Genomic DNA, 20,255 nt, shown 5'->3' on the forward strand with positions numbered 1-20,255 from the left:
ACAGTGATAACATCTGTTGGATAAGTGACCTGCTCCTGGATACATCTTACAATTATAGACTGATTGATGAAAGTGGTGTGAGATCATGTTGACTGGTTGTCTCACATGAGAACATCATTTATCATTTAACAACATTGCCCACAACACATTAGTAGATGTTGAGTATATTTGCTCGGTACAGGAGAAAATTTTCCCTGTCTGATAGAACTATTTTTCCTGTTCTGCCTTAAAGATTGATCACTACGCGCAGAGGGATCTGAAGAAGGGCCTCCAGCTGTTTGGCACAGAGGGCAACGTGGGTCTGACCAACGCCTGGATGATCGTACAAACTGATGTAAGTGGTGAGATGTCTGTTTTTCACTAAGTCATAGTCTGTTGAGGTTGATGCTTAAAACATTCTGTTGTCAGCCCATTCAATATTAACTTCAGTGCCATTTCCCAAGTCACATCATGCAAAATACCTTGTCACAAGCTGAGATACATGAAGTTATCTGCATTATTCAGTGTGACTGTGCTTACTTTTGCAATTGGCAAGGTTTCAAAATGTGCACCACTCTGATAGCACTGAATGAACGGGGAGTAGTAAAGTGTTGAAGGGACATATGATTTTACATTTTTCCATTTTGCCTAAAAATCTGAATAAAACAGGACAATCCTTTTTATAGTTAATGGGATCTGGACATTTTCAAGCAGGCTGGTAAATACACGGCCCATTTAACAAGTGGCATCAAAAAAAAATGTGTGAAAAGTCTTTACCGACTAGCACACAAGCACCGGAAGCTTTCTAAATGCTAGGGTGAAGTTCTGTCCATGTAATGAATGCAGACAACATAGACTCTCTGAGGTCATCTTTGTCTCCAGCTTTCTCACTTTGAAGAGCCTTTTCCACTGTGCTATTTAAATACATTTTCTTAAATTCTACTACAAAGAAAACACAATGTGAGGAAGAGAGATTTGGAATCCGGGATTGCAGAGGACGGATGCTGCTGCTGGTGAATGCCTTTGGAGACATAGAATGATACATCGGAGACTTCAGGGCTCTCTGGCCCTTCTTTGCACCATGGATGGTGTTATGGCTTGTAGTTTTGTTCCATTAGCAAATGTGCGGTAAATGCTGGATGTTCTGCATCTGTGTGCAGGCATGTGTCTTCTGTCTGGAAGGCAAACTGTTTTAGTATGAGTGCGCATGGTAACTGCAAAAGGCATAAATGATGACAGAGAAATGTATTGATATGCAAATAATTTATGCAAATGTGTGTGTCTCTGCATGAGTGGGTGTTAATGTGCAGAGGTTTTTTTCTTTTTCCCATGTGTACAGGATGATAGCATGAGCTGCCTGGATGAGCCATTTGAAGTGTGCGAGCATGAATGTGCACTTCTTTTCCTGTAAGATCCGCTTACAGAGTGGATGCATGGGGCTCTGTGTAGTCTGGCTGAGAGCACGACCATTAAAAGACAGCTCTCATTCTGTCATTGCTCTCCCTCCAAAGCCTCCTTCATACATGCTGAGTCACTGAATAGATTATAAAGCAGTTGTCCCTGGAGCGACGTTCATCTTGAATATTATTAGTGTCCACTTATGGAACAGAGAAGCATCTTCATACATGAGGAGAAGTAGTAAAAACAAACTGCCAAATGGCAGTATGTTAAATCAGAGCAGGTCACCTGCCTCACTGGTTCTAAACATTCAAGGTGACAGAAATTTAATATAATGGCTCCGTGTAGATTGTATCCTTTGATTTGTTCTTGAATGTTTAAACTATGCTTCAGATTCTTTCTGGCTATTTGAATTCTGCAGCAGCTCACGATAAATTGAAAACCTGATCCATAGTTTACGCAAGTCAGGGAGTTCTAAATTAACACACAATCCCCGATTCAGTGCACGGAGTAATGTAGGGGGTGGCAGTAATATTCCTGTGTGGAATTAAAGTCCACCGAATGAACAAAACATCAGAGGTGCTTTATCTTATCATCAAGTGCGCAGATGAATTGAATTATGGTGAACGCCACAATCTTCTATCAAAAATCTATACCAGCCAGAAAAGGAGGAAGATGTAGATAAAAACAAGCAGGCAGTGTTTTAGGAGTTTGAAACAAATGAGATGAGGGTTGTAAAAAATGCGGCTGAAGCTCGATATCAGGGAGATGAAGTGTGTTCTATATCCAGCATATGTGATTTGTTTTGTCCAGTAAATCTTACTCCTGCCAGCTAAATACATCTAGCAGAGGATGTTTAATGTTGGTACCATGCATACAAATTTCAGTGTGATGACAATAAAAAGCCACGTCTCCTCATTCACTGTCTTTCTCTGGAGCAGTTTCGCTGCTGCGGAGTCACCAACCACACAGACTGGTTCGAGGTTTATAATGCAAGCCGTGTGCCGGACTCCTGCTGCCTGGAGTACAGCAACAACTGTGGCCTGGACAACCCAGGAACATGGTGGACAGCGGTAGGTTCTCAAAAAGCTGCCTCTTCTTTTTTTTCCCTTTCTTCCTTGACAGTTGTGTATTTATGGAGGATTATAAATCACTGTTTGATACACCAGTTTAACTCTGAGGTAATTGGTTCCATATCTCTCTCTCTCTCTCTCTCTCTCTCTCTCTCTCTCTCTATATATATATATATATATATATATATATATATATATATATATATATATATATATATATATATATATACATGTGTGTGTGTGTGTGTGTATATTGTTTACTACATAATTCCATATGTGTTTATTCATAGTTTTGATGCCTTCAGTGAGAATCTACAATGTAAATAGTCATGAAAATAAAGACAAAAACATTAAATGAGAAAGTGTGTCCAAACTTTTGACTGGTAGTGTAAATTGGTAGTGTGTTGAACAGATTTCATTCAGCAAACATGCAGATTTTGAGTGGATTTTCACACGGTTACAAACAGCAGAGATTTAGTTATGACACAGGGAGCTGTCACAAAAAATATTTTTTTAAAAATAAACTGCACAAAATACTGTCATAGTTGCTCGATCTCCGTTGATTCTGATCAACTGGTGCTAGCCTAGAGTGAAGAGACCCAACCAAGATGGCGGCGATGCAGGATTACGTTCCAGCACGCCATGAGGCATCTACATATATTATGTCTATGGCCTTGCCTGCTACGTCACTCTCAGGGAGGGGAAGACCTTTGCATTAGCGGTAGCATGCGCTAATGTTTACGGTGGATGTATTTTTAAATGAATCGCTATGGCTTGCGGAGACTTTTTTGGACACTGTTTGCATTGTCTCTGTCTCCAGTCCGCACATTTCAAGACTTTTTACTGTGACAACCAAGCTCCATTGTAATATAATTAACATTATACTCGCTTCAAACACCATTGCATAGAGGACCGAAGCAGAGCTAACTAGTTAGCCGATTTCTAGCTGACTTCACCATACTCGTCGGCAATTGATAATACTATCAAACCGTGGCGACACTTTTCAGTGGCTCGGGTGCAGTTGCTGGGTCCGGTATGATTGGGACTGATCCTTTTACGAGGGTCAGTGTCGAGACAAAGCCAGCTTTGTACTGACCCTCATCACTAAAGCAGTCCGGTTGGTTAGCACACACGTACAAGCTAACCCGAACCACAACCGGCACGTTGTCTTAAATTATGAAACGTAACCACTGTCTCTTCTGTGGCTCTGTAGCTGGGACAGAATATAGGCACTTATGTTGATTTTTACAACCAAAAACAGAGCAATTTGCGTGTAGCTCTGAGCGATGACGTTGTGAAACACTGCTGTCTCACCGCCAGACACACCGAACTTCACACCCCCCTCTTTGATATCTCCTATCACCGCGCAGAGGAGTATGGCCTATGTAAATGACTGCTTTCATTATGTAACAATAGGAGCTAAATCTGAACAGCCTGTGGAAGCGCCGTTTTACCAGGCTTGGGCTGCAGAGGCCATGTAGGAATCGCTTGTTTTCCTCATTCTGGGAGTTGGCAGGCTCAGGGAGGACCAGCTTACATATGTAGAGACCAGAGAAAATGTGTTTTTCATAATATGGGACCTTTAATGTTAGTCCAAATCAGGATCAGAATTAGTAGGACTTATTATAACTGCTTTTCTTTCTATATTTAAAAGAGGAATCATTCAGCTTTTGAAAAACAACTTGGCTCACAAATCGACCAATTCAGCAAAGCCTAAAAACTTAGCCTGCTGTTCCTTTGACTGTGTTTGGACATTAGCATTATGCCAAAGAAATAGCAGGAGACCACAATATCTATCTTCATTAATAGTTCATTAAAGTGAATTAATATATCCTCTGCTGCTGCTGCTTTTGTGTATGTGTTGTATAATAAGTGTCAGATATCCTTTGTGTTTTTCAGCAGCTACACTGTACAGAGACTTGTTGTTTTCTGCTCAGATTGTGAAATAATTTTAAGAAAGCAACCATGCAAACCACTGAGTCTGTCTCATCACATCTCTGAGACCAGTAATGACCCACACAGGCCGACAGTCTGCCTCTGTGAACCAGCTGTAAAAAGGCTTGGCGCTTGTGTTAAAAGCCGTAATGGTCACGTGGAAAAATAGTGTGGTTGCATCCTGCTTGTTTGTGAGTTGAGTGTAGAGGACACATTGGTAACAGATAAAAACACATGCTGCATCATTTGGAGGTTTATCTTGATGAATATGTAACACTGGGCGCTGATACCATCATGACAGAATGCAAATAGATCTGTACACAATTTACCAAGTCTAGAAGTTGATGCTGCAAAGCTAATTGACTGTGCTGAGATAATATGTAGGGAGAGCTGGTATTAATTACACATTCATTCAGAAATAAAAATGAGTCCACCTACTTGTGACCTCTTCATCACCCTCGGTAAAGTCTTCTGCACTGAATTATTGTTCTACAGTATCATTAACATTTCTGCACTGAAGCAAACAGTGTCTCACAGGCAGCCGACCGCCTCCTCTCCACACTCGTGCTATTAACGTGTCATTAGTGAAATTGGTCCCAGCATTCTTTCAGTCATTAAATGAAGCTAGAGCTGGAAAACTCTGATTGAAGTGCAAAAGTTCTGTTCTTAATTTAAAAATGCAGTCCTGAAAAACCACAAACTCATCTTCCTGTTATCATATTTGTCCTGGAGAAAACAGATTTCACTGAGCTGCTGTCTTCTCTGCTTCAGAGGTTTCCGCATTGGACAGAATCAGCTGTCTTGACTAATGATCTCCTCTTGGCAGCTGATGCATCAAATTGTGCCTTCCTCGAGCTTTCATATCAGACTTTGACACACTAGACCACAAAGTTCTAATGTTGAAACACTTGCATAGGTGTCTCTCTGTCAGCTTTTGTCCGGTTTAATCAGTTTTATCCTGAAGTTTACAGTCTGAATTGGAAATGTGTTAACTGCTAACTTCACAGTTTGTGTTCTTCGTGGACTTAAGTCCAGTGTGGCTTTGCTTATTTGGGCTCTTTAGTCTGTTTCATATATCATTTGTAGAAACCATCATTAATAAATGGTATATTTATAGTTAATGGTTATTTCACTGTTAACAATGGAATGATTGATAGACCATTAAGCCTTTGTGAAGGTTTATCAGTTTATCAACTTTATAACTGGCAATCCAAATAATTATAGATAAATTATTATGATCAGTTGCAATAAAAATGCTTTGTGAATGTTTTAAAAGCATTTGATTGTTTGTTAACAGTGACTTGACTATAAACTAGTTGTATTATTCATAAATGTACCATTTAGTAATGATATTATATAGTAGTATGTTATACAGTGAGTAGTGAGAGAACTGCACTTCTGTTGAGTTCTGCTTAATGTTTTCAACAATGTTACATTCAGAGAAGTCAGGAACCATATTCAGTGCATTTCATTGAGTGGCTAAAACTTCTGGGAGACAGAGTGTGAGGAAGGAAGTCAGAGCGTGAGGAAGGAAGTCAGAGCGTGAGGAAGGAAGTTAGAACATGACTAAACAGAATGTAAATCAAAGTTTGATACATTCCTTCATCCCTGAACAGCTCTGTCTGAGGCACACTGGTTCTTTAGTTATTTAACAATGAAAACAACAACTCCCATGACCCCAAGCTTCTTTATGATGTCATCAAATTACACCTTATGTTTCAATGTTTATCATATGATACAACCCTAAAAGCATACATTGCATACTGTGCATTTAAAGTTGTTCATCGGGCCACCTGCAGAGTTTCAGTCTCATATTGAGCCTCTTTATTAGCTCAGTGCTTCACTTTGTCCATCAGTCAGTTTGTCTGTCTGCTGTTTGGTGCTGGACAGGAAGTGAACTGTGGGTGGATCAGGTACTTCTGCCTTCTGCAGGTGGAAACAAGGTTGATGAGAGTGGTGAGTGAAGCCAAACAGTAAACCTGCAGGCTGTCCAACTGCAATAATGAGCTTTGTCTCATGTGAAGGGGTCGGGTAATGATTGTTTTGTGGGTTCAACAATTCAACATCATTCATTAGTAGTCATTTGCTCAATACAAATTATAAAAATTGTGTTTTATTCCCACATGGACCCACATCAGGCTGAACAGTTTGTTGTGTTTGCACAGGTGAGTTTCCTTGTGCTCTGAGGTGCTGTGCTGCAGAACATACTGTACCACAAACAACAGTACATTTCAGAAACTGACTAAATAATAAAAAACAGAAAGTAAATAAAACAAAATTTTACCCAGGGTCACATTAAAACTCTCACAGGTATAAAAGCAACAAACGCAGTTTTCCCATAAAAAACAGGAAGTGTGAAAAACACAACAGGAGACTTTCACTGCTGCTGCTGCTCAGATCAGACAGCAGCTCATCACTGCAATACTATTTGGAGGCAGTTACATGAGAGTTGGAAAAAAAATGTCACAGATAAGATCGAATAAAATCAAGTTCTGAAGTCAACATGTTGTCATCATTAGGGAGAAAACATGTTAGGGCTACTTGACTTACTGACTGGTCCACTGCTGTCATCCAGCAGCTACTGTGCATCCCAGTGAGTGAAAATGATGAACTGGAATGATTTCAGTTCAGCTTCTGATGCTATTAAGCCAATGCAACAAAATGGTAAGTGGGCCCATTTAAAAAATCACATCAGTGGTGCCAGATGTGGCCCGTAGGAACGTTCACATCACCATCTGTGCCACATCAGCTGTGTCATACATCTATTTTAGAGATGTCATACTGAGCTGGATGCCTTCAATTTGTGTTTGAAACCAGACAGAAGAACATATTTAATGTCAGACAAACTGTGATCAAGAGTTCATTCTCCTGTGCTGGGACTTACTTGTCCTGGAATTACTTAAAATAATTTGAGAACAACTCAAATTCTATCTGCAGATGAAGATAATGTGAAATGATTGAAACAAGGGGCAGCCCTCGGCGTTAGGGTGAGAAGTGCCAAACACTACATATGAGTCAACCTGCCGACCACATCACAATGTTGAGCTTTACAGCAAAAATGAACTTGTTTACCGCCTGGCACAAAGAACCGCTATTTTTCTGTTCATGACAACTTTCATGAGGATGAATTTTTGTATAATGCTCTAATTCAAATTATATCAAAATTATAATGCAAAATTCAGGATATTGGAGCTCTGAGTGACCGCTAGCCACTAGCTGTTAGAAACTGAGCTTCATTGAGGCTGCTTCGGCTCCACTACACTTCACCTCTCTGCTCATTTTTGGAGTAGCCTGCAGTTAAGTGGAGTCAGGCACCGCCAAGATGGCCACTTCACTGAGCTTCACAATGGGTGCATCCAAATGTCCAGACCTCACTGCTCTTGCAGATTGCTGACTATCAGGAGTTGTGTTGGTGGAAAGTAAGCAAGTGCTTAGGGCTGTCCAAACCCACAATTCATCCGGTCCACAAAAAAAAAAAAAAAACTTGAAAAAGTTGAATTTTGCAGGTCACAATGTCACATATTCTGTGACATCACAGAGACTACACCCATCGTTTATACAGTCAATGGGTTGAAAGCTCCAGAGCAGCTACTTGTGGTGAGATCTTGTCAGCATTCAGCTGAATATAATTATTCAACTCAGACAGCGACAGGTGTAGATTTTTTGCACCTTTATGATTAAAATGTATGAAGTGTCAAGAATTAGAGACTGTAACCACACATTCAGGAGACAGTGTCACAATTTGTACTAGATCTCCTTAAATGAAGAAGTTCCTCAGTGGAACTTGTGAACGTGTACAGAGGCAGATTGTAGTCTGTAAAACAAACGCACTGTCTGCAACTCTTTCGAATGTGTCCATCCAGCAGTAGAAAGGTCGAGCTGTGGTCAAGCTGTAGATGTTTTCAATTTAGAAATGAAAGACGTAACCTTTAAAAACGTCTTTCCATTACTTTTCCTGAAACCATGTTCTGCAAAAGACAATTGAAAGTTTTTTTTTCAAAATTATGCATATAACCTCCTCCAGGTGACAGCTGACTGGCCTTCACATAGACCCATGAGTTCCACTGGTCCTTCCAGTGTGAAAGACATTCAGAAAACAAATTGATCTATTTGTGTTTTGATTAATGTTCCTCCTGCAGATCAAGCACTCAGATGGTGTTTTCCATATTGAGGCTAAACACTTCTTTAATATTTAAACTCGCTGATGTTATAATAGACATCAGTAATGCCCAGTTGGAATCACAAGTCTGAAACTTCAGTTCTCACCTTGAAATCAAATCATTCTCTGGAGATTTCTATTGAGCTTCAAATGACAAAAAGGGACTGAGCACCTCAAGGCCACCAGCAGGTCCATGTTGTTGAAATGTGTGTATTCACATGCAGCTCTGATGAATACCTCACGTCGCTCTTCAGTGCAGTCAGGAGATGAGGAGAGTTGGAGTAAAGCCTCGTCCCTGGTAGTGTTTTGTTCTTGGCAGCCGTGTGTTTATGAACTCATGAACTGTGTTAAAGTATTTAATTTTCACACTCTCACTGATAATGACTCAAATAAAGCTGGCACACATACAAATACACTCATGGTGTGAAAGCTTGGAAATAATAATTATAGAAATAATAGCTTTTTAGCATTTTTGGGAGTTGTTTAAGGGACCAAGGAACACTTAACACATACAGAGTCAGACGGACAAAAAGAAATGACAAGAAACAGTAGCAGCAATGTCTCGCAAGGAGAAGAGAGTGAACAAAGACCACAGGCCATCATGAGCAGCTCAACTCTGCAGGATTTTGAACATGTCGCTAGATGGAGTGTTCCAAAGGAAGGAGGCTGCCACACTGCAGGCCGTCTTATTATAAGTCCACAATACATGTTTAGGTTTACCTGAGCAGACTTTGTTATACAATTCTACAACCTCACCAATGACTGCTGCGTGTGTTTCCTAACTCCTAAGAAGAACATCTCTTTGTGTTGAAAAGTGGTGGAGATATAACACCTCGACTGACAAAACCTTTCTTAAATGGACATCAACATATTATGCAATGTACTGAAGAAACTGTCTGAGGAAGAGAAAAAATAGTGAGAAATAAAGAGTGAGTGTGTCAAATTCAATCAATATTTGTGTGATGAATTCAACTGGAGCATTAGATTGGCATTTCATAGTGCAAGCTATTTTTAATTTTTAAGAAATTATGCTTTAAAAAAGTGATGGGGACGATGTCTGTCTGATACTGCCACCAAACTACCAAGAGGCAATTTCACTCTCTTTAAAAGAGCAACTTTATGCCCGTTTAGCTTGAACAGGATTCACAATCTCAAAAAGCAAACCTGGGCCAAATCCAGCCCCACACAGACACCCTCCATCACTGCAACTGGTTAAAGGAACACTACCAATAGGTAGTGACTACAGTAATGTTCTCATTTAGAAATGTGTTTCCATCGTTAAGGGATGGGGTCACATTTTGTCTTAAACCATAGTCAGGTCCCCACATGGACTATTGTAATTATGCTTCTCCTCCTGCTCCTGGGTTTTGTTTCTTACAATAATCATGTTGTGTAAGTGTTCCTTCACTGCAGCTCAGCAGAGGAACACCATCTGGACAAACATAGGCTTTGATAGTTTGAGTTGACTCACTCAGAGTGCTGAAGCATCGTATTCATGTTGAATAAACGTTGCAATAAATTTAAAATTTAAAAGCTCATCCTCGGGTTCATCATTTTAACTTGGGTTACTACTAGAACAGGTTTGCATGGTTTAATGCTCACTGTGTACTCCCTCTGTCTGAAACGCTCTGTTTTAGTCTCTTTTAATCTTCCTGAATACCAACTCTCCTCTGATTGTCAGTCCACACACGCCTGACCCAGCGCCACATACATACGGAGCAGCTGTGCTGAATCAGTTCTTGCTAACAGACTAGCCACAAGGCATAAATTATCAATATGTATGATGCGGTGACAGTGTGATGTCACAAAGTAAGTTAATTAAAGGTTAGAATACTGACAATGTGTTCAGGAGTAGAGTTTTCTGTGGGAGGGAGGAGTCTCTGTTAGTACAGACTCTGGACTTAAACAGCCAGTAACAGGAGAAACAATCACTGCTAGCAAAAAACAATGTTGATGTACTTCAGAGTACGTCACTGCGGTTGTGGGCAGACTTGTGAACAGTGAACATGTCCTTCAGGTTGACCTTGAACTTCCCTACACTTGACCAACTTTGTTTTTAACTTGAGCAAATCTTAACCTTAGACATGCTTGATTGTAAAACACTCATTGTGGATGTTCTTGATTCGTTTCACCCTTTGGTATGTTGTGTCACAAATAATCTTAATCCAATTATATGCCTACAACCTTTTAGTAGCTTTCAGTCAAAGCTTTCTTCCCAGTTGTGGCATCTGGAGCCTCAAACACAGAGCAGAGCATCTTAGCAGTGGGTGGGAGGATGGAGAGAAGGAGATGCGACAGGTCCTGGGGAATTCTAGGCCAAGAAGTCAATGAGGAGAATCCAATCTCACAAAAGACCAGATTAAAGCTTTAAACACTGAGAGGTCCCATATTGTAGAATGTTGTATTTATTTATATTCTATCATAAAACATGTCCAGGTCCTTTATGATCACAGTGCTCACAGCCCGTATTCAGAAACTGAACCTTTAACTGAACCATGACGTCTTCTGTAAGGTTGTGATGTTACAACAACTATACAGTAACTACACTCGGCCACGCTCTCCAAAAGTTGTTGGATGTGCCTGCTCAGGACTGTGAGAGCTGACCAATCAGTGAAGAGTAAAAAGAGTTTTCAGGTGGAGGGCCTTAAAGTGACAGAGGTGATGCAGCAGTGGGCAGTATGAAAGAAATATTGTGTGTTTTTACCATTTAGAGCATGTAAAAATTATCTACTAGACACCTTTAATAAAGTATAATAAAGGACCTTTACCTTTCTTGAGACTAAATAAACACTAGAAACAGACACAATGGTTTGTCTGTCAAAACCAATCCAAAATGTGTCACAGCGTCAGATGTGAAAAGGTCACAGTCATCGACTAGGAGCCAGTGAAGGGCTGGAGAAAGGAGATCAAGAACGACATTGATTGACAGCAGTTATACACAACCACTTTTGTGAGCCTCCTCAGTTCAGGATGTGGTAAAACCCCAGAAAAGCTATTAAACGGGCCTTTTATCATTGATCCTTTTGTAACACGGACCTGCTTGGAGGACTGGGACTAGCTGAGCAGGTCTAGGTTTATTTATCAGTTTTTTCTAGGCTTTATGTCTGCAGTCTGCAGTCTGCATCAAATAACAAATTTGTATATCTTCAGATGCCGCTCTGTGGTCCAGGAGGGCTGCAGTTTGAAAAACACCACTGAAGCGGCTCTAAATTTTGGCTTACTGCATGACTTTCCATATTGATCCAGCACAGAATTATTTCATCTTGTGCAAAGGAAAACATATTTTTTGGTTCCCCAATGTTTCAGGCAGCAGCAGCAGTGAAATACAGAGTAGACTGTTTCCCTGGCTCTGACTCAGCTTCTTGATGTAACAGGATTTAAAAAATAGCACAATCAGGAAGGCACATCTGCAGAAATGAATAACTGAATTAGAACAGCGGTGCAGCCTGTTATGATAGCACCTTACCTTTCACTATAGTATGCCAGACTGTCTGTTCTCCAGTGTAACATAATCAAATATACACAGAACATAATCAAACACTCGTTTTGGCAGCAGTGGAAAAAGTACAGCTTCACACTTTCATTTAAGGTGGATACTAGAAAATGCAATTTAAACACGTTTTTCCCTTCTCATACTGTCCTCCATTCACCCTCCGTCTGAACGGTCTACCTCGCCTCCTGTCTCTTTAAGGCCTTTCTCCTGAAAAGCCCAGCCCTGATTGGTCAGCTCTCACACACCATCATAAAGACATCATAAAGTTACAGAAGACTGTTTCTTAACACAAGTTGTACAGACTTCTTGTTGGATTGAACGATTTTGACACTTTTACAGATTAATTTCACACATTGACCTGCTTTCAAATCAGAGGTGACATGGACATTTCTCACACAACAATAAGGGACCTTTAAATAGAATTAGCCCTACCAGCATGTAGAACTATTCTGTTGGAAGTAAAATCTAATGTAAACAGGAACTTTGCTGATCAGTACAGTGTTTCTATTACAGTACATTCACATGAACATGGTTAACATCCTTCCACCTTGCCTGCATCATCACAGTGCATTTTTCTTTGTATTGTTGAACAGCACTCTTTACATGGTCGATGCATATTATTGAGCTCCTGTTTCTTTTGCCTCTCAGCTCAAGAGTAATGTTGGGGTTACATTTGGCCACTGTTCTGTTCATGTATGGTGGAAGAACAGCTTGATATCACTTTATTATAAATGACTGATGCATTGAAGCAAAATAATGGATAAATTAGCATTTTGTGCTATTAGGTACACCCCACAGTTCCTGAATGCAACACTACTGTTACAAAATACTGACCCCAGGTCTGTTCTCAGACTTAACAAAGGTGCTAGCATTCAGTCATAACAATGTGATGTGTTGAAGTGAACATGTATGTAACGCTGTGATCTGACCCTCTCACTGAAGTTACATAGAGCAGAGAGACGAGATGGAGTGGCTGAGATAGAGACGCCTGTGAGCCAATGATATGACACTGAGACATGAGACTGAACCATCAGCATGGTTTTGAGTGCAAAGAAGCAAAAACTGAAAAAAATAAAGTGGCAGCTGCCTTAAGATTGTTCCCATTTCACTACAATCAGCACACAGTGTGGTTCTCACATCTGTAAAATGTCTCCCGTCACTTTTAATATCTGATCTGAGAGCTGCTTCATCTGCTCTTCGTCATTTGATTATAACCCAGACCCAAACGGGCATTTCTCTATTCCTTCTACTAATAACTAATTATTATCTTTCTATTTTTTTGCATATTGTTCAATATGTAGCCTAAGGAAATATCCCAGCATTTCAAAACAGATTTTGAAACATGCCGCAGGTGCTGAGTGTGTTAAGTGACAAAGAAATGTGGAAGCAATGAGAGAAGCAGCAATTTGCCTCCAGAATACATTCAAGCAACGTCAGCCATGAAACATTCAGCCTGTCCTCATGTCTAAGTGATACCTCTGCTTTGTGTGTGTGTGTGTGTGTGTGTGTGTGTGTGTGTGTGTGTGCTGCTCCTGTATCCACATTACTTTTGTTTGTACAGCTAAAGGGAGACAAGGACAGTGGGGACTTTCTTGAATTTTGGAAAGTTTCCCCCAAAGGATGTTAGGTCAGAGGAAGAAGAGGAAGAGGAGGAGGAGTGGGAGATAAGGATGTTGCCACAGGGAATCTTTTAGCCAAAGAATATTTTTTATCACAGCTTGTTAGTACAGGAAGAGAAGAGTCACTGTACAGTGTTACATGGTTTAACTGTATACAACACCTTCTAATGGAGGACTGAATCTGTCAGCTAATGTTTGCTGCTTCTGTGTGTGTGTGTTCACAGCCGTGCTACGAGCGGGTAAAGGACTGGCTTAACGAGAACCTGGTGGCACTTTGGATCTTTGCTCTATGCACAGCACTTACCCAGGTAATTACAATAATCTCTAACTTGTTTGAATCCTTTTTTTCAACCAATCATTAGCCTCGTCCTTGATATCTACAGCCTCAGACAGAGAGGCTCTTACTTTGTGATAAATAAACCTAATACTTACACAGTGTCCTCTGCATTTAACGCTTCACTCTGGATTTCTGTGGACAGCAGGAGCCTGTATAAGCCTCTTGCGTTACCGCTGAATACCACATAGGAGGGTTTGACTTTCCATAAAATTCTTTTATCTGCTCTCCAGCCAAGCGGTACGTGAGACGCTTCCACAATCCGAGAGGAAAAATGTCATGCGAGGCTTCTGTGACGCTGCCGGCTCATTTTTAGTCACCAGATTCTCAATGGCCCTTTTTCTCTGGGAAATCCTACATGCAGCAAAATGAAAAAGCAGAAAGATGAAATCACTGCCAGACTTATCTCAAGTATCTGTGATGTTGGCTCAAAGAGTTACGTAAGGCATAGAATTATACAATTATGCTTTATGCTCAGGCAGGAAAGGCAAATGAAAGTGTCTTTATGTAAGTGTTAAAAATAGAAATAAGAAGAATGAATATGTATTTCAATACATTAAGGGGCTCAGCTGCTGTAGCCAGGTCTGGTCTGGTATCAATAGGCCTGATGTGGTCAGCTCAAGGTCTATAAGGAATATGTAAAGTGTGCCAATCATCTTTTGACTTCTCTACTTGTGCTACATTGCTATTTATTTTGTAATAATCACCTGTTGACTTGATTTGCAGCTGCAACAAATACAGTTTCACTTTGTTTTATTCTAACGACACGCACCCAAACGGCTTTAATGACTCCAAGAAGATGAATATGAAAAAAGGCTACTTCAGAGCAGACAGTAACTACTATCATATATATGGATCTTAGGAATAAATCCAAACATATTCTTAAAATGAAAGAAAAACGGGGAATAGAATGTTCAAATAAATGCGGGCACACCTCATTATAGCTGGAGAAAGTTTTAATATGAATTAACATTCAGACATTAAAGTGAAATTAAAAGTATTTATGTCTCAGGACACCATATAGTAATAATGGATAATGGATTTAATGTTGCCTGCAGTCAACTGGGAAAACAATGAGAAGAAGACAGGAGTCCAACACAATCCACACTGATCGCCACAGGATCATTTATGAATGATAATGTCATTTTCCAGAGAATTGCCTGGTCAGAAGGACAAGCTTCTATATGTGTTAATCTGTAATCTCAGATTTAACCAGATCCTTAACACAGTTCATCCTGAAGATACCTCATTAACCACAAATCCTGCTTCATTGTGCGGAACAGACCTCTGTTCACACACCAGACTCGGACCCTGCTCTGCTGGGGCAAAGTCATGAACCCTCTGACCTCGTTCTTAATGTCTCTTGACTGAAGGGGGGCTTCCAGAAATGACTCTAGAGGGATAACTACTGTTACAGTTATGACAATGACTCTGACCAGACTGCTGTTGTTTGTGTTGGGAGTGGGAACATGCTTGAAGATCGCATCCTTACATCAAGTTTGTGTTGGATCTATGTCATTCAGTTTATACTGACTATGTCTTCATTAAGTTAAGCTTCATCAAGAAGCTGAATAAAAACTGCATCACAGCCGACAAACACACAAAGCCCAGCAGACCAAACAATCTCATGATTGTGACAGCAACTGTGAATTTGGTTATATTGACAGTAAAAATGACCAATCAAGACAGAGATTTGTAAACTTTGTTTAACTTCCACCTGTGACTGGGCAGCTACAGAAACAACCTGTCAACCCATCGCTCAGGCAAGGAAGGCAAACACAATCAGCAGCAGGACCTTGGTCCCCCTTGTAAACAGACCAGGGAAGATTTGCTGAGGGAGGAGAAAGGGAGCTCAAGTAATCAAGACAGGATTGTATAAAAACATGAATTAATCTGTCAGTCTCTGCCTGAGACACCGTGGGCCTGAGCTGATGTTTCTTAACTGGACAAAAGAGCCCTAATTCCCCGATATTTACTGACACACAGCCCCTTAAACGTTGTGGGTGATTTACTCATTGTTTTTTTAATGAATAAATACGTGAAAGTTACTAACCAGTTATTAGTGTGGTGACTGCAGCTGGTTTTACAGCCTGAATGCAGAGGTGACAGGCATACAGTCACATTAGTGCAGATGTTATTCCTTTGAAGACGTTTGTTCTCACTGGTCCACATGAGACCCACAGTCCATATTATTATATATAACCCACACTGTCTTGGAGAGCAACAACATTGACATTTCATCTGTGTGTGTCGGGGTATTACAGTAAGTCTTCTTCTTTGGTTTGTTAGTTAGCTTACTGTAAAGTCAAACTACCCACAGAGCAACACAAAACTCTACAGTGAGCATCTGACACCATGGCTAGATGTTAACAGGCACTTTAGATAAAAAGACAGTGGAAACCAATTGAAAAATGGTAAGTGACTTACTTCTAATTCACCACTCAAGACCTGTCTCTTCTCCAAGTGTTGTTGTGCTTCAGTCTTTAATGTGGTTGTAATGTTTGAGTCACATTCAACTCTTGACCTTTCAAAATTTTGTTCTGTTTCAAAGCAGTTTGTAACCCAGATTTTGAAAGTACAAATAACATCTTACTTACTTAGTAAAAATGTTTAATGTACACACACTTTGACATACCTCATGTCAGATCACAGCAGGAAAACCACTGTCAGAAAAAAGTTATCCCTTCACTCATCTGTGTGAAATCTTCTGCACAGCTCAGAGAAAGAGGCTGCTCTTCATATAGTCTTCCGAGAAAGAAACCTAATGAGATTTGGATAGAACCCAGTGAGAGAATGAATGTTTCACAGGAGAGTTCCTTTTCATTTCACTGTGACGTCACACAGGGACATCTGAGTCTTTGTCTCTGTTTTTTTGTGTCCATGCAGATCCTGGGCCTGGTCTTCTCCATGACGATGTTCTGTCAGTCAGTGAAAGTAGAGACCTTCTACGCCTAGTGGTCGACGATGAAGATGTTTCTCATCAGAGAGGGACAAATATAGACACACCCTCCTCCTCCTCCCTCTCCTTCTTCTCTTCCTCCTCCTCCTTTTCCATACAGAGTCTTCTGTCCAACCTTCCTCCTCTCAGTGACATTCCCTCTCAGGTGTCACCACTTCACAGTTTTTCTGCTAACTATCAACAAGCACAGTGTCAATGTAACTACCTGAGTTGGTTCCTATGGTTTGCTATGTGTCAAAAGCTAATTTCTGTGATACATTTTATGAAGAAGCAGTATTATGAACATGTATAAAACAATTGTAACCCTATTTGTTCATTTTTTAAATATGTTTTTTGTTTTAAATTATTTCATGGTTTGTATGTGTTTTCAAAATCAGAGCTACAGTCGGGAAAAGTGCACAGTGTGAAGTGCTCCAAGTGCATGTCTCCTGCCATGGTGTGTATTAAATGTTCTGGCTCGACTAAAAGACACACGTCATCCTGTCATTTCTCTGACCGGAAACGCTGAAGGTGTGGATGACAAACATGGTGACACAAGGGGACATTTTACAGGAAGCAGCATGTAAAACTGTGTCTGTGGTGTCTCTGTTGTCTGGTGTGCTGGAGTCATGAAAACATTTTACAGCACCTAACCAATCAGGTATTATGCAGATATATCTAATAAAGCAGATATATCTAATAAAAAAAACTGCAGCCTTGTGCACACGTGACTTAACTGAGACGACATTAGAAGAGTCTCTCAGAGAAATTTAAATGAGCAAGCAGCGGGAGCCTTTAGACTGGCCTGCAGCGATTTCCCCCGCAGCACCAAACGCAGCTCCAATGACAAAGATTCATGTGCAGTCTTTGAAGCTTCCTCTGGCCCTTTTGTGACTCTTTTTTTGTTTTGTTCCCACCTTAGGCCGTCAAGTACAGTCCAGGCTATGAGTACACTAGAGTCACATTTTGATTAAATATCCCCATAGGAGAAATGCTTTAAGCGGTAGTGTTAAGGTCCAAGCACGGCAGGTGCTGGAACTCATTTGCATTTGTTAGGATTTTCTCCCTTCCTGCTTCATTTCTTTCAAGACAATCTAGACCTGAAAGTGCAAAAGTACCAGAGCAATTAAAATCTGTGGAAATGTTTCAAATCTCTCCCTGTAGTCGGCCAAAGAAATTACAGACATCAGTCAGTAGGCGGAGCCACGACAGGACATATCACATTTACATTTTGTTCTTTCCGGTACGAGATGTATCCTGTCAGTCCTGAGAACTGTGCTGAAAAGACAAGAGTGGCTTCAGAGTTGTGTTAAAGGATAAAGATTATGCTTAATTCCAGGTTCATAATGTTATTCTCGGTTACTACTAGAATAGGTTTACATGCTTTAATGCTCAAGAAACACACCAACGTTCTCATAATGTCCAGTGCTGCCAGCTCTCTATTCCACCTCTGTCAGAAGAGCTGTTTTAGCTCCTGTCTCTTTAAGGCCCCTCCGCCTGAATACCTACTCCATTCTGATTGGCCAGCTCACACATGCCTGAACCATGACCACTAACAACAACAACAGAGCAGCTGTGCTCAATCAATTCTTACAAGCCAAACAAGCTGCTAGGCATAAATGATGTGTATGTGTTCTGTTAGTGCTGCCTTTTTTTAACTTTCAAGGTGGTTCATGTGAACAAGAACATATGAAACATTAACGGAAAGGAAAATCAAATAAAATGGTACATAAGGCCCTCACTAACTGGCAGTGAAGCAAAACAAAACACATTGTTCATGCTGCAGCTTGATGGTCAGAACAAAATAAAGATTTCTAACAAAATCTTCAAACTAAACTGACAGTACTGAATCATTAGCCTCACTAACGGAGTGGGTTTTAGCTGTGGAGTTCATCACTGTTGACTGAAAACACTGTTTTCAATGAAGGTCATCAATCATGACGTGACAGCTCATTTGCAAATATATGGCTGTTGAGCTATTAATCCTATAAATATCCTCTGACGTATTCGTGTTGTGTTAATGTCTGAGTCAAAGACATCAGCACTGTTTTTTCAAACACTCTTCTGACCAAGGTTCTTACAGTTGATAAAAATAAACTATTTGAAATCAAAACTAGATTTTAGAAAAAGAAAACTACCTGATAATGATAGTGTGCACTTAAAATAACCTAAATATACAATATGCAGGAAATCAATTATGCATCATGGTGTCTTCATGACTCTGTGTCCCCGTCGCGTTGTGTTTAAACTGAAATGAAAACAAAAATGGCTCTCAGTACGGATCATACCTTCATACATGAGACAAGTCAATCAAGCCTGAGCCAGTATCAAATAAAACCTTAAAATCTCCTTGATTTGCCTGATTTGTCATCGACAATGATGTATTATTACCTGAAACATTTGTTCAACTGAAAGAGTTAGTGAGGAAATAAAATCTGATTGTGTCCACGTGTAATTCTGCTGACAAACCAACCAAATCCAATGAGCACAGGTGAAAATAAATACAACTTTCTGGGCAGAGGTCAAAATGGAAAATGAACAATAGAAACGTGATAAATGATACATCTGGATGTCTGCTTGTTTAGAGATAAACATCTTGAACACATCTCTAAAACTATAACAACGCAGATGGCAGCCAGATATGATCTACAGCCTCACACAATATTTCAGAAGTGCATGTGTCATTTCTGTCACATCTCAAGAGATGGGTCAGAAACATCTTCATTTTGTAGTCTGCTGTGAGTGTAGTTGTACTCTGGATTTTTCAAGGTATTTCTTTCTTGTTTGCAAAATGTAATGAGAGACACTTATGGCACATGAGTGACTGAACCATCAACAAGCTGAACTCACTACTGAAATGGAGACAGTCACTAATACTGTACTGGTCCTTGAATGCAACTGAACAAAGTGTAGATTAGTAAAAGAAAATTAGTTTCCATCTCTGGCTACAACAACTAAACTCAAATGTTTTGTGTGAGAACAACAGCTTGTCCCATGGATGAATTAACAGAACTAAATATTCTATTTATTCCGATATAAAATACTCACTGAAATAATTTATCAGACTCTCTGTGGCATCCACTATTTTGGGCCCACTGAGCAGGAATATTAGAGTCCTTCCCATTAAAGATTTCCTCTGGCTGAGCTGGCTGATTTCTGTTAGCTCACAGCTCACAAGAATAGAACAAAATTACTGATTGGACTCTCCAGAACATTGTGAGTGTGATTGTACCAAATGAATGACTATAACATGAGTTATTTTTACTGTGTATAGAGCGGTGTGTGAGATTCCTGTGTGCATCATGTGCTCCTGCAGTTGGAACTGTT

At 40.1% G+C, this 20,255-nt stretch overlaps 1 protein-coding gene across 2 annotated transcripts in view; it reads left to right on the plus strand.

Annotated features, from left to right (window-relative positions):
• tspan4a (tetraspanin 4a) overlaps positions 1-18,859 on the plus strand; it is a 192,716-nt gene extending 173,857 nt beyond the window's left edge. For both annotated transcript variants that reach the window (XM_037095887.1, XM_037095886.1), the window contains 4 exons: positions 233-334; positions 2,319-2,450; positions 13,881-13,964; positions 16,877-18,859. In XM_037095887.1, the coding sequence (XP_036951782.1) occupies positions 233-334; positions 2,319-2,450; positions 13,881-13,964; positions 16,877-16,945 (387 nt within the window). In that variant the 3' untranslated portion in view covers positions 16,946-18,859. The remainder of the gene's footprint in view (positions 1-232; positions 335-2,318; positions 2,451-13,880; positions 13,965-16,876) is intronic.
• Positions 18,860-20,255: the final 1,396 nt, after the last annotated feature.

The sequence above is a fragment of the Acanthopagrus latus genome, chromosome 4 (assembly GCF_904848185.1).
Source record: "Acanthopagrus latus isolate v.2019 chromosome 4, fAcaLat1.1, whole genome shotgun sequence".
In the NCBI taxonomy this organism is placed as follows: domain Eukaryota; kingdom Metazoa; phylum Chordata; class Actinopteri; order Spariformes; family Sparidae; genus Acanthopagrus; species Acanthopagrus latus.